A 14,900-nucleotide genomic window follows, 5' to 3' on the forward strand; every position below is an offset into this window, starting at 1 on the left:
CTTTTACACATCGCCGAGCAGTCAGGATGTTTGTAGAGGCAAAACATAAAAGCTAGAAGACGACGAAGTCTTCTTCAAAAAGCTCAAACATGCGATTCATGCCCGCCGCCACAGTGAAAAGTCAACAAATAGAGGGATCAACTCCAAAATCCATCACAGAACTCATAAAGAGGGGTAAACTCATTCCCAGAGTGTTTTTAAATGTGCACTAACTGATGCAATACTAATAATTAATATTCATTAATATTTTAATATATTAGGGGCTTGTATCAAAGTGCAGGTGAGGAGGCATGATGGGAAGACATCATGGTTTCAGTTAAAAAAAAATCCCAACATCAGCTCTACACACTGAAAAATGAAGTGGTCCAGTACAGGAGTGAGACCAGCTGGAAGTAAAGTGACACGAAAGTAGTAGAAATACTGCCAGTTGTTTTTAGCTGCTCTGTGACTTCTGTGTCCACAGATGTATCAAACTGAAACCAGCGCGGTTCTTAAGAATGTGGGAGCCGATGCAGAACTCATCTCTAATAACAACTTAAATAACAAGATGGATCTGCTGACTCTGGTCAAAGTCAGTGAGGGAAGATTCTGGCCCGTACCAAAGTACAAGCCCATGGAGTTCAGCCTGTCTGAGCTGGCCGAGCTTGAGGAGGAAGAAGACACATGTAAAGGTGTGTAACCACACACACACACACAAACACACACACAAATACACACACACACACTTGGTCCCCACAAGTATAATAGCATTCCAATTTTCTGTCACCACAAAGACATCTAAACATGTCCACTCAGACACACCCAACATACTTATGTGATGCTCCTTCCAGATTATAAGGAGGAGGTCTTGGTGAAGGATTTCACGACTACTATGGAGACAAAGGGGAGTGGAGAAATTGGTGGGGGAGATGATATTGTGGGTAAAGCCAAAGTTGAGGCAACTGGTGATACCGTGGATGGACTGGAACAACCTGTGAGCATTATAAAAAAGAAAGCCGACGTTAAAAAACTGAGGAACAAGTTCAGTGGCAGGTAAGTGTCCGTCTCTCTGCTCGAGTTCAGCAGCAGACTTTCTGTAAACATGGAAATAACTTCCAGGCCTGCATTCTTTCTTTTGTCCAGCGGGGGGCAATTTAAAAGGGTTATCAGATAAGATTAGATTAGATTAGATTAGATTAGATTAGATTAGCCTTTATTGTCTTGGGTGACATTTCTCTTGGACAAACACGAGATATAATAGGTAACATGTAATATCAGGTAACACACATACAATTTCATCATCACCTAAAGAAAATTTGTACCCAATTAACTCAGGGTTTTGGGTTTTTTTTCCTGTGGGCATTGACTCATACTCTTTATAAAGGATATGATTGATATCCTCAGAGATTTTCAGACTCTTCTTTATCACTGACTCTTGAAATACTGGAGGGCAAGCTCGGGGAGCGTGCCAATTATCTTCTCACCCCTTTCAGTCAAATTTTGAAATTGGGAACTGAACTTAGCAGAAATGTTAGAAATCCACATATGATGAACCTGCTGTATCTGACAGTCCAGGTAAACACCTAAATACTTAAACGTGTCACTAGTTCAACCTTCTCTCCAATAATTCATCATGGTTATCATCACGTAGTTATTTGTATGTTGCTCCCACAGCCCTCTGTGACTCCTGTACGTATAAGCTCAGCATGTGTAAGATTACGATTAACTTTCACTTACGTTTATCTTGTAATTAAAAACACCACATACCATCTAACTATATGTGCATCCTCCTTTGCCAACAGTTCCTAACCTGTTTCCCTCTCTTGGTGCTTTCTGTTTCCAGGAAAATAAAGAAGGAAAACATGGAGTTACTGGGACTGAAGGACAATGACAAACTGACTTTTGTTTACCAGAAAGTTTACAACAGCGGGCCTGTCAAGATGATTCGAAAGTCTAACAAGAGTGGGTCCATCTCAGCCTCCTGTCAGAAGATGCTGCATGTTCTTATAAAGGTGAGTGAATCTGACGTTTATCTATGAAAGCTGAACTTTGATGGTATGAGGTGATTAAATATGTACTGTAGAACATTGGAATAGAGCCAAACTAATTTAACCTGAAACCACAACAAGCCATCAGAGAAAGTGAAAAGTTCTGTATGGGCTCTACAGAGAATCAGCTCATCTATGAACACTGAGCCAGCCCGGTCAGTTCTTTAATGAGCAACACAATCTAATGTGAACAGAAACATCAACATGTCAAAAACAAGCCGACCTGATGGCAGACTGAATAATCAGTCCATCCTCATTATCACCAGTTACCTCATCACTCATACTGTAAACTGTAAAGCTGCTGCGTTGGTCATTTTAAACCACTTCAAGGTTGCTTTAAATCTCAATTGTAAATTGTACATTTTAGACTATTATTGACCCTTTTTACCTCAAAGTGTATATTTACTCCCCTGTCCTTAGTCTTAAAGTGTATATTTATTTCCTACTCTTCCTGTATTTATTGTTGTTCTTTTGCACTAAATGGAACTGGAGCCTCGTTGTCTCATCTCTGCTATATACTGTACTATATGTAGCAGATATGACAATAAAGTTTACAGCAGACACCAGCAGGCCAAAGCCCCAGCACCTGGTTGATAGAGAAGTGCACCAGGACCCAGGCAGACCAACCAGAGCGCTGGAGTGCATGGCACCGTCAAAGGCTAATAGTGCACTGATAATATAATTATGAGCTCACTGATTCTATGAGCTTTAATGATAGTCCAGAGGCTCTGCTAATGGCAGCGCAACAACAGCAGCAGGTCAAGAGAGTCCATTGTTCTTATTTTTTGTTTCTAAATGCTGTATAAGGCAACAAGTATTCACCACAGAAACAAACAGTTTCTGCACAATCCTGATTTTAATGTATTTAATGTTGTATGATTAAGACGTTGTTCTAGCACTCTTCTGATCTGTCTGAGGAACAAACCGACGTTTCAGTATTTCTCAGTAGATCCAACATCGTGTTATTTGTATTTAGGGCAGCAAGAAGGAGGTGACGAGCTTCACTGTGCCGGAAAACTCCACCTTTGGTTTTGGTCTCATGGAGCTAAAGATGGATGATGAGAAGCTGAGTAAGAGTACATGACTGTGTTTAATGTTTCCGAGTAGATTTAGTGTGTTTTCCTGTTACTGAATGTAACAATGTCTCTTTTCTCATCTTAGAAATCACATGTGAACCCTTTACTCATAAAACAGGTTTATTCGGTAGGTTGATTCTCTTGTTGAAGGTTTTTCTTCTTCATTTATAAATGTCAGATTTAGTCTTGATTCCATGTTTGCCTTGATCTTTACTTTTGGGAGGCGTGAATGATTAAATCAAGTTTGACAGTTTAGAATAGAATAGAATAGAATAATCCTTTAATTGTCCCACAAGAGGAAATTTGGTTGTAACAGCAACCAGAAAGACACATATACAAACAAACAGTACACAGGACACAGAACAGAAACATACACAATTTGTTCTTACATACTTACATCAAGGACAATGGTTTCTATAAACAGAGTACTGTACAGTTATTAAATTAAATAAAATTAACTACAGATGGCAAACCCAGGTTGTAGCGCGAATCGGTTGATTAAATTATTGCAGTTACAGCGCAGATGTAAACATCTATGATGTTGTTGGGAGCAGTTTTGATTGTACAGTCTGACAGCTGCAGGGAGGAAGAACCTGCGGAAATGCTCCTTCATGCATCTAGGATGTAGCAGACATTTATCAGACACTGTGCTGTTTTTCCTTTTGTGGCTTTAATCATTCTGAGGTTTGTTTCCAGGTCTGTTTGCCAACGATGCCATCAACTCCAAAGAGATGCTGCACAAAGTGAAAGAAGGTGTGTGTGTGTGACTTTTAAAATTTTAGAATTGATTTATTTTTTTAAATAACACTGCATCAGCATTAACAATATTTTAAACATGACAACGGCTCATTCTGTCACTCTCCTCCTTATCGTCATGATATCAGAGATGGATAGGGATGGGTATTGATAAGATTTTTACGATTCCGATTCCATTTTCGATTCTGTTTAACGATTCGATTCTTTATCGATTCTCTTATCGATTCTTTTTTTTTTTTTTTAAAAAGGAGAACACTAAGGTCGATTAGCTTAGAACTTTGTTTTATATCTTCTCTTTGAACAAGATAGAAATTTAGGAGTAACATGGCCTTACAAACCCAACAGTGAGATCTTAAGAGATCCAGCCTACGGCTCTTCAATGGGGTGTCACAGGGTCCCCAGGAAAAAAAATTGTAAATGTAAAATAATAAAATAAATATTCTTCTGTAGCAATAACAAAGTATAACATAAATTATTCTGTAGCAATTACACAAGAATATCCAGTAATGTCCCTGCCTACAATTAAACACATTCACTTACCGAAAATCGGGGCATCTGCTGTGGCAAATGGGTTCAAGCCTTTGACCACAAACTTAGTCACTGCTCGGTAACATTCGTCTATCCTGGCCTGAAAGGAGACGCTACCGGTAGACTGCAGCGAGAACTGCCAGCATCTGAGCCAGCCAGACTCTGTCTGTCTCTCTCATCATGGTCACCTACATGTACAGTAATGGCAGGTCTTGTAATAAGGCAGATTGCGCTAACATAATATGCACTGTTAGTTGATTATTTACCTGCCGCATTAACGGGAGAGGACGTGCAACGTTACTGCTGCTGCTGGGTTGAGAGTCACGAGTCCGGAGCGGAATTAAAAACACGTGTCATCGCGTGTTTTGTGAGCAAATGCTTTTGCATATTCGTAGTGTTTCCTCCCTTAAATGAAATATCTACTTTGCAAGTTGCCCTGTTGTCATCGGTTCTCATAAAGTATAATCAAACTTTTGAGCGTTTGAGCCGCTTAGGCGCCGTGTTTCCTGCCAGGTAAATGACGCTCCGCAACGTGGTGACGTCATTCGGGGCGACTGGAATCGATAAGGGAATCGTTTGCAAAAATGGCAAACGATTCCAAGGAATTGAAACAGTGGGAACCGGTTCTCAACAAGAACCGGTTTTCGATACCCATCCCTAGAGATGGACATGTAAAAAAAAAAAACAAGTAAAGTAAGAGTAAAATAGAAATGTTTCAGTAGCTGTGATGGATCCTGTATAACTACATAATTTAACAATAGAGCGCTCCTTATTTGTGCACATTCACCTGTCTGAGGTGAAAAAAAGTCGCTCGGTTGGTAGCTTTAGGTTGAGGTTGTGCAGACACATTGATGTGTCTTTAACATCTCTGCCATTGGATGTAGGAGGATTATGGAGAGAAGTGCAAAAACAGATAGTATATTCCAACTATTCCAATACTATAGTATTCCAACTATAGTATGGAAAACTGCCATCTGCAACATAAACAGTTTTATGGGCAGTAACAGGGATTCCCAAAGTCATCTGTTTGAACAATCATTGCTAGGAACCAAAACAATCACTTGGAGGTTTTTTGCTCAGCACCATGTCATCCAGGAACCACTCACTAACCAATCTGGTATAAATACGTTAAATATGGTAATGTGAGAAATCATAATAGATTATGGGAATTGTTTTGATCTGTGTTTGCAATAAATAACTTGAAATAAATATTTATTTTGATCGAAGGTCATTCAGGTTTGTCTGGTGAGATACGCATGCATGAAGTGTTTGAGTGATGAGTCATGTTTTACTCAGAGAAGTGTTAAGTAAACCTGAAAACATGAGACATAAAACCTGATTATGTTTTACTTTTTTTAATAAATTATTTGATGTCTGCTGGGATTTGACACTGAGACCTGATGCTTAATAAACTGGTTTCTATGGTTCCAATAAAAAGCTGCTTTCATTTACTGATGGTATGATTGGTGCTGCTTCTGTGTTTGCTGCAGAACTGGAGACGAAGGATCATCTTCTGCTGCCGCTCGGAGAGCTTCCCGAGTCGACCCGTCGTGATCTGCTGAAGAAGCTCAGCGAGCTTGCTGAGGACGGAGATACTCTCTCTCTGCTGGAACAGACAGTAAGAAGAATATTGACCAGAGTCTGGTGTGTGCTTCTCCTAAGGTTCAAGGCTCATTGCCATCTTCATCAGTTACTGCAGCCTGGTCAGCTTACACTGAGATAAACATCGGTGTTGCAGGTTTTTAAAGACGTATTGGATATTTCAGTTTATTTTAAAATACACTTCCTTGTCATCTTAACAGTTTTTTCTTCTTTTTATCTGAAGCCAAATCAGTCCTGCTGGCTGGTCTTTATGATGTTAAACTAAGCACAGAGGTAGTTCAGGGAGACACAACCAAGCTGCCCAAAGTTTCTGCAGGCCACTTTGTAACCCAACGCCACCCCACCTGCCGTCTTCCATGTGTGCTCGAACAGTTCTGCTGATCATTAACGCTGTTAATAAATTAATAAAAAGGGAAACATCAGTTATCAGAGGAAAAAGTGATACTGAAACAAAATAATCTTAAAACCTGTTTGAAACTACAACTTCTATGACTACAACCCAACAACAACAACTATAATAACAACAACAATAATAATAATAATAATCCTCTGCTCCTCTCAGCTGGACCAGTGCACTAAAGGAACCTCTGAGCATGTCCTGTCTGAGGCTGTCTCCTCCTTCATGGACCTTCTTGATATCTCAAACATCTCCAGTGCTGTGAAGGATGCCGTTCATCTGTTGGTCAGCACGTTGGACAGTAAGTCAGCTGACCCGCTCTGAGACATTTATTCCATTTAGTAACATGTAGATTTAATTTTATTGACACATCTGAAGCAAAGTGTTTCAGCTCGTCACATCGTCATCAAACTTTGTCTTTCTTCTTCATGTTTGTGCAGCTCTGCCAGATGAAGTGCCACCACTTCTGACCCGCTGCAGTCCAGATACTCTGAGAGTCCTCAACCAGCTGGTGGGTTCATTCACTCATTCGTCTACATTCATCTACATGCTCCTCTCAAAAGCCTCATCACACCTTATTCCACACAAGTGCTTGCTGTAAGAATATGTGCAGAACATGGTTGGGCTTCCTGAATTAAGCAAGTGAACATTTACAGTGATTTTACAGACCCTGTTACACTTAACAGCACATCAGCAGCAGCTCCGCCCACTATCAGCAGCCTGTGGGCGGAGTCTTCCTCATGTTTGAATCTGATCAGACAACAGCTCCCTCTCTGCTTCTCCAGGTGGATGGTCTGAAGGACGGTCGGGCCACACTGCCAGAGTCCCTGCCCGTCCCCCTGCAGGAGGGAGGGGAGCTCCGCTGGGCGGCCGAGTTCATCTGTTTGAACGATCAGAAGCTGAAAGAGTTGAGTGACGGCTGGGACCGGCCCGAGCTGCCCCCAGAGGTTCTGCTGGAGGTTCTGTGCCTCGCTGTGCAGGGACTCAGCCTGATGCAGCCCACAACAAACCCTTAATGTCAGCTGCTGTGATCTTTGTTAACCTGTTTTCACAGCAGCTGATTTTATATTGTGTGCAGCTTCAAAGCAGGTAACATCAGTACCTACAGCTGGGTTGATTCCAGCTTTTGTGTTGCAGCGTTTCTCTGCCTTTATTGTCTTTCCCAGGAGCAAAATGACTTTAATTTGTAATAACAATAATAATAATAATAATTTACTTCATGATTCTTGTCATTTATTGGTTTTGTTGCAGTCTTTGTTTATAGTTCCTGTTCCCTCCTGTGTTCCCCATCTCTGTCTCCACGTTTTAATATTCTGAATGTGAATTTATTATTCTCCTTGTTCTGAATTAAAGCTTTATGATTTACTGAAAAGAGCGAGTGGAGCCTTTAAAGCTAAGAAAAATTTTTTACAAGAACCCCTAAAAACACATAAATGACAGCAGATAAGGATCAGCGCCGAGGTAATGACACTGACATTCAGAGAAAGGTTGTAATTCAAAAATAATTAGGAAAGTAATTTAAAAAAATCAGTGTTCACAAAAAACCTTTTTTCTATTAAAGTTTGTACATTTGTATATGTAGTTTAAAAATCTCATCTTGTTAAAGGTTGTATGTTATTACTGATGTAAAATCTGAAGGTGTTTCTGAGTTATGAGTAGTGTGAGTTGTGAAACAGCATGTGTCAGAATAGAGAGGTGGTGTAATAATTATGTATATGTATGGGGAAACAATTAAATGACGAGAGTCTAAAAGATTTAAACCTGACAGCATTAAACTGTTTATCAGGAGGATGAATCCTTTAATCCTCTGTGGGTTCAACATGAGAACACTCACTAGTGGGAAAAATGCAGGCATAGTCAGAAGATGTTCTGAAGGTGGAATTTAATACAAAAGAACTATTTACAATAAATAAAAATACAATAAATAAAAAATAAGAAAATAAAATAGTTTGCTTAGAGACTAACTGACTGAAGTGAGTTCTTCATAAGTCTGCCGTTTTAACAGCCAGGCCACACGTTACCCTCACTGTAACCACCAATAAACTGACTGTGTAGGCCTGGGCAACTCCCTTTACACCCTGTTGTATCCCACCAGGCATCATGTCTATCCATCTTTCCCACAAAACAGTATGTCTCCCTGCTCATTACCAACAATAGTTTCCATATTAATCATATATATTTATACAACTACTTGCAGGCGACTTAAACAGGATGGTTAAAAGAGGAAGAACCCAAACAACATAGTACAGGTCACGTGACCCCAAAGCGGGACAGGAGCCCGCTATTTAACACCAGGAACGACATGCCTCACCTCCAGCTTTGTGGTCCGAAACAGTGCAATCCTTTCAGTGGCAAGTAAGTGATAATACACGCTGGCTGCATGTGTACTAAAGTCACCTGTCTTCCTTTCCTCCTGTTCGACTGCTGGACCCAGCGACATGCAGCAGTAACAAAAAGGCAAGTGTGTGGAATGCGCGCACGCATCCATCCCACGACAGCCCACAGTCAGTTGTAATGATAATCAGTGTTGGGGAGTAACGGAATACATGTACCGCCGTTACGTATTTAAAATACAAAATATGAGTAACTGTATTCCGTTACAGTTACCGTTTAAAAAGGTGGTATTCAGAATACAGTTACTTTGTTGAAATAAATGGATTACACTGCGGTACTTTCCTGTTTCATTTTGTCGCGGGTCAGGACTGTTTGGGTTTTGTTTGACAGCTACGTGCTGTTGTTCCAGGCGGCAGCGTTACGGTTGCCATGGTTACAGGGCGACGCTCTCTCTCTCTCTGCGACTGTGTGTTTCCTGGGTGAGAGAGCGCCTTTTCGTTGCTGTTGTTGTTGTGCTAAGCTAACAGGCAGAATGCTACAAGCATAGCTCTAAAGAATGTAGCATCATGGGCAGTGTAGTCCGTGTTGCAGGGAGAATGGACTGCCATACACGTAATGGGTCTGTGAGCGCGAGGAGGGAGAAAAAGGGGAGTGGAATGGTATGAGTTGTCATCGAGGAAAAACGGGAGCTGGAAGCATGTAAATATAATAATAACCACTTCAGCCAAGAAGAGTGCCTGATGAGCCCAGTTGTAAGTAAGCTATTAAGACTCGACTGTACACCGTGTTCGTGTTTTCCTCCGAAAACAATAAGTCCGTTGGAGCAGCCTTTCAACGCCTCTCTCTGTCTCTCGCAAGAAAAGTTGACCCACACAACAAAGTAAAGCTATTTTTCGGCTACGAGCCGACAGGGACCCCGCCGTATTAGTCAGAGGTCCCTTTACTACGGTTCGGAGTCGCGGACCTTCAGTAATAGTAATAAATCACACAGCAATAGTACATTCACGTTGTTGTAAAAAGCATGATAATATGTTAAGTAATCCAAAGTATTCAGAATACGTTAATGTCATTGAGTAACGTAACGGAATACGTTACAGAATACATTCTGGGGCATGTACTCTGTATTCTGTAATGGAATACATTTTAAAAGTAACCTTCCCAACACTGATGATAACAGCAAATCCTTATTTGCCTAGTATCATGTTTTATGTTGTTAATACTCCTAGACTGTAGGGGGAGCTAGAGAGCTAGAGAGAGATACCTCGGGGCAGACGGTGATGGCTAAGCTTTGTTTACATGTGAACCACAGCTCGATAAAATACCTTCTCTTCAAGTAATGGTGTCATTCTTGAGAACCCAAAACAACATAAAGAAACAAGACATGGTGTCAGAAGCTAGACTTGAAGAAAGGTAACGGACTACAACATAGCAGTAGCGATGGATCAGCTTAGCAGTGAACGTAGTGTAGCTAACTCGCCGAGGGGGAGAAAAGAGACCTAGTGACGTGAGCATGGACGTCTTATGATGGGATTATACTGTGTGATTTTTGGCCCATTCTGAGACGATTTTTCAGTCGTGCGACCGTTTTGGTGATTGGCCCGATTCTGGCCTTCATTGTGCATCGTGTAGTATACGTGGGGTAACGAGAAGCGATTAACACCTCACGACCAGCTCCCGATCATCAATCGCTTGGTCGGGAGGATTTCAAACATCCTCGTGAGCGTCGTGAGGGTGTCACCGCAGCTTCTTACACTGCGCACGCGCAAACATATAAATGTCGGTGAAAAAGACGGAGTAGCACGGCAGTGCAGCGTGTGATCTGGACACAAGCGATGGAGGCACTTGTAGAACTTTGGAAAGCTCATCTGAGCCTTTTCAATGTGGCCTCACAAAATTATCACGACCACAGTAACCGTGAAAATAGTTGGATGGACATTGCTGCTCAATCACAGCTGACTGATCAATGTTTTTCATTAGCAATTTAGCAAAGTTGATGGTGGTGGTGTGCGTGTCTGTGTGAGTGAAAGACAGAGAGAGAGAGAGAGCGAGAGTGAGCGACAGAATTTCTGTTATAACCTTAATTTTATGGACGCACAGTTTGAGCATTCAGGTCGCATCAGAGCATCGGGCCATAAAGTGTGAGACCCTGCATCCTATGAACTTGAGTTGATCCCTGCGAGTCAATCGTACAGTTTGAGCAGGAGCTGAATTGCGCGGCTGAAAAAAATCGCACAGTGTCTGCCCAGCATTAAGCTGGGTTTGTAGCTTAACAAAATTGTACTGAAACATTTGACAGATTTTTGAACGCCGTGTACCACATAAAATCGTTTCGAGGTCAGTAAACACAAACAGAATTCATACATAAGGCACACGGGATTATAAGGGGCACTGTCGCTTTTCAGAAAAATCAAAGGATTGATTTTAAGTGTGCCGTATTTTCCAAAATACACAGTAATAACGATGGCCCACTAGCATGCTCTACCAAAAATAGTGCTTTGTTGTGTATCTGATGGACGAAAGCTAAACCAGTTCCACACCACTTAAGTTGCAGCATTTTTACAAACCAATTCTGGTTCATCCGTTTCATTTAGCGATCAACTTTTGACTCATTCTGCGTCGCCACCATGTGCGTATGTACATAAAGGCACTGCGCATGCGCATTTTACCCATATTCTATCACGATATTTCATTTTCCTATCGTTGCCCAACATTACACCGGTATTACCGTGAACGGTATGATATAGCCCAGCCCTACTTGTGGTCGCTGCGGAATGCAACATCCTCCTAAAAATGTCCAGCATATGGGAAAAGATGCAATAATTGTAACAAAAATAACCATTATGCTAGGTGCTGCAAAGCTCAAACCTCGAAACAGAGTACAGTACATACTGTGGATGAAGAAGACACAGAGGAGCTCTATGTAGCGGCAGTGACAGACAATAAGACAGGTGAAAAGGACTGGATAATGACACTCAAAGTGAATGACACACTCATGAAAGTCAAGCTGGATACTGGAGCTCAAGTGAATGTGATATCAGAAGCAGAGTTCAAGAAAATCCGACCTAGCCCTAAAATACATCCAACAAAGGTTAAAGTGAGTGGATACTCAGGTGCAGAAATACCTGTGAAAGGAAAATGCATGGTTAAAATGACACACAAAGACAAGGAGCACACACTAACATTCATTGCGGTGCCCATGAATGTGCAGCCTATACTAGGGTTACATGCCTGTGAGAGTCTGAACCTAGTGAAAAGAATGCTCGTTGTGGAAACGGATGATGACATGGACTATAATGAGTTGATGAAGGAATATGGTGACCTATTTCAGGGACTTGGTTGCCTTGCTGGAGAACACACAATCAGAGTCGATGAAAGTGTAAGACCAGCCATTCATCCATGCCGCAAAGTACCATTTGCTCTACAAAAGCCACTGAAAGCCAGGTTGGACAGGATGGAAAACCTGGAAGTGATTGAAAAGATAGATGAACCAACGGAGTGGGTGAGTTCTCTTGTTATTGTGGAGAAAAAGACTGGAAAGCTCAGAATTTGCATGGATCCTAGAGATCTGAATAGAGCAATAAATAGAGAACATTTCAACCTACAAGAGAAGAGATAATGTCACAGTTTGCAAAAGCGAAGTACTTTAGCAAGCTAGACGCTTCATCAGGATTTTGGCAACTGAAGCTGGACGAAGCAAGTTCAAAACTTGGCAGGTACAGATTCCGGCGACTGCCATTTGGCATTGCTTCAGCACCTGAGGTGTATCACAAGACAATACACATGATCTATGAACACCTGGAAGGAGTCGACACGTCAATGGATGACATCATTGTGTGGGGTAGCACAAAAGCTGAACATGACATGAGACTGAGAAATGTTCTTGAAGCAACCAGAAAAGCCAATCTGAAGCTGAACAAAGAGAAATGTCAGCTTGGGGCGAAGGAACTGACATTCGTTGGAGATATCCTGAGCAGTGAAGGCATCAGACCAGATCCTCAAAAGGTGTCTGCAATTGAAAACATGCTGAAGCCCCAATGCAAGAAAGATGTGCAGGGATTTAATGACATGATAAACTACATGGGAAAATTCATACCGAATCTCTCGGGAAAAAATGGCACCACTGAGACAGCTAACTGAAAAGAGAATTGCATGGGAGTGGAATCATGAACATGAGAAAGCATGGCGTGACTTGAAAGATCTGCTTACAAAGGAACCAGTTCTGAAGTTTTATGATCCAATGAGACCTATTAAGATCTCATCAGATGCATCAGAGAGTGGGCTTGGAGCTGTTCTTCTGCAGAGGTATGATGAGTGGCAGCCTGTTGCATATGCATCGCGATCCATGACAGATGCAGAGACAAGATATGCACAGATTGAAAAAGAACTGCTTAACATATCAGGCCCCATCTTATCTTAATGACCTTGTAGTACCATATCACCCTATTAGAGCACTTCGCTCTCGCACTGCAGGCCTACTTGTTGTTCCTAGAGTATTTAAAAGTAGAATGGGAGGGAGAGCCTTCAATTTTCAGGCCCCTCTTCTGTGGAACCAGCTTCCAGTTTGGAGTCGGGAGACAGACACTATCTCTACTTTTAAGATTAGGCTTAAAACTTTTTGCTAAAGCATATAGTTAGGGCTGGACCAGGTGACCCTGAATCCTCCCTTAGTTATACTGCAGTAGACGTAGGCTGCCGGGGATTCCCATGATGCACTGAATATTTCTTTGTCAGTCACCTTTCTCACTCACTATGTGTTAATAGACCTCTCTGCATTGAATCATATCTGTTCTTAACCTCTGTCTCTCTTCCACAGCATGTCTTTATCCTGTCTTCATTCTCTCACCCCAACTGGTCGCAGCAGATGGCCGCTCCTCCCTGAGCCTGGTTCTGCCGGAGGTTTCTTCCTGTTAAAAGGGAGTTTTTCCTCCCCACTGTAGCCAAAGTGCTTGCTCATAGGGGGTCATATGATTGTTGGGCTTTTCTCTGTATCTATTATTGTACGATCTACTGTACAATATAAAGCGCCTTGAGGCGACTGTTGTTTGATTTGGCGCTATATAAATAAAATTGAATTGAAATTGAATATAGATCCACCACAGCTCCTTGAGGTTACCACACAAACTGGCTTCATGGCTAATCTGCATCGCTACCAAATAAACATTAAATATACAATAAAATGCACTAAAAATACACAATAAATAAACACTACACATAATGGGAATTAACAGCCAACTTTCCCACATTCTCTGCAACCCTGTGGACTTATCTTTAGACCAAAGTCAAGTTATTTAGTATTTTGTATCTGCTTACCTGCAAATATATAGATATAGTACATCGTTACACATTTGTACACAGTCTCACACAGCTCTTGTTAGTCGTACTGTATGAGTGGCCTGGCTTGTTTGCTCCCACTGCTCCTGCTATTCATTTCAGGAGATACTCCCTCTTGTGGTGTAACAGAGGAATAAGTACACTTCCAGCACACTGGCTGTCTCCCAATTCAGGGTCTGCAGCCTTAAAGTACGCAGCTTCAACGATCTTCAAGGGCCGCGTACTCAAAGACCGCTAAGGCCGGAAGTGCGAGGCTTGTGTAATGGGACGGTCTAGCCTCCGTTGCGCTGATACTGTTGTTTGTCAATAAAGTTTAAAAAAAAAAAGCCTCCGTTGCGCTGCCCAGGTTGCCTAGCAACCATGATACTAACCACTGGAAACGTGTCATACAGCTTTGTTTGACAGAAATGAAGGAGAAAATATTTTGTTCATTTGTTTGTTTGTTTCTACATGAGCTTTGATCATTCTCTGTAAGATTAAGCTCAGCTATTGAACGGCGTATATTTTAAAGTAAAGATAAGATAAGATAAGATAAGATAAGATAAGATAAGATAAGATAAGATAAGATAGAACTTTATTAATCCCTCGGGTGGGTTCCTCTGGGAAATTCGATTTCCAAAAAAGCACAGCACCGACAGAAGTTACAGAGTTATACACACACACATATATATAAATACAGAGACAATATAAATAAAATATACGAAGGGGATAAATAGAATAAATAGGAATAAAAATAAAAATACAAGTGAATTTGTCATGGTCCTGGGCCATGTTGGCCCAGCGTTCTTAGTTTCCTTGTATGTTTGTATTTTATTCCATGCTTCCCCTGCCCATTATGTCTAAGTTCTC

The 14,900-nt window shown here is 41.4% G+C and overlaps 1 protein-coding gene across 1 annotated transcript; it reads left to right on the forward strand.

The window, feature by feature from the left end:
- Positions 1-860: 860 nt before the first annotated feature.
- Positions 861-7,543, forward strand: LOC143419670 (uncharacterized). Its single transcript, XM_076887062.1, has 9 exons — positions 861-1,032; positions 1,823-1,991; positions 3,004-3,097; positions 3,189-3,230; positions 3,800-3,856; positions 5,878-6,005; positions 6,552-6,687; positions 6,827-6,897; positions 7,172-7,543. Exons 1-9 carry the CDS (start codon positions 872-874, stop codon positions 7,400-7,402), a joined length of 1,089 nt encoding a protein of 362 aa, XP_076743177.1. The 5' UTR covers positions 861-871; the 3' UTR covers positions 7,403-7,543.
- The last annotated feature ends 7,357 nt before the right edge of the window (positions 7,544-14,900 follow it).

Source organism: Maylandia zebra, linkage group LG7 (assembly GCF_041146795.1).
Source record: "Maylandia zebra isolate NMK-2024a linkage group LG7, Mzebra_GT3a, whole genome shotgun sequence".
Lineage (NCBI taxonomy): Eukaryota > Metazoa > Chordata > Actinopteri > Cichliformes > Cichlidae > Maylandia > Maylandia zebra.

What these genes read in the sequence shown, in the direction of transcription:
- LOC143419670 (XM_076887062.1), top strand. Translation starts at nt 872, where the DNA reads ATGGAGACAAAGGGGAGTGGAGAAATTGGTGGGGGAGATGATATTGTG. An exon ending in AGGAACAAGTTCAGTGGCAG is followed by an intron (nt 1,033 to 1,822) that starts GTAAGTGTCCGT and finishes TTCTGTTTCCAG; the next exon opens with GAAAATAAAGAAGGAAAACA. An exon ending in TGCTGCATGTTCTTATAAAG is followed by an intron (nt 1,992 to 3,003) that starts GTGAGTGAATCT and finishes ATTTGTATTTAG; the next exon opens with GGCAGCAAGAAGGAGGTGAC.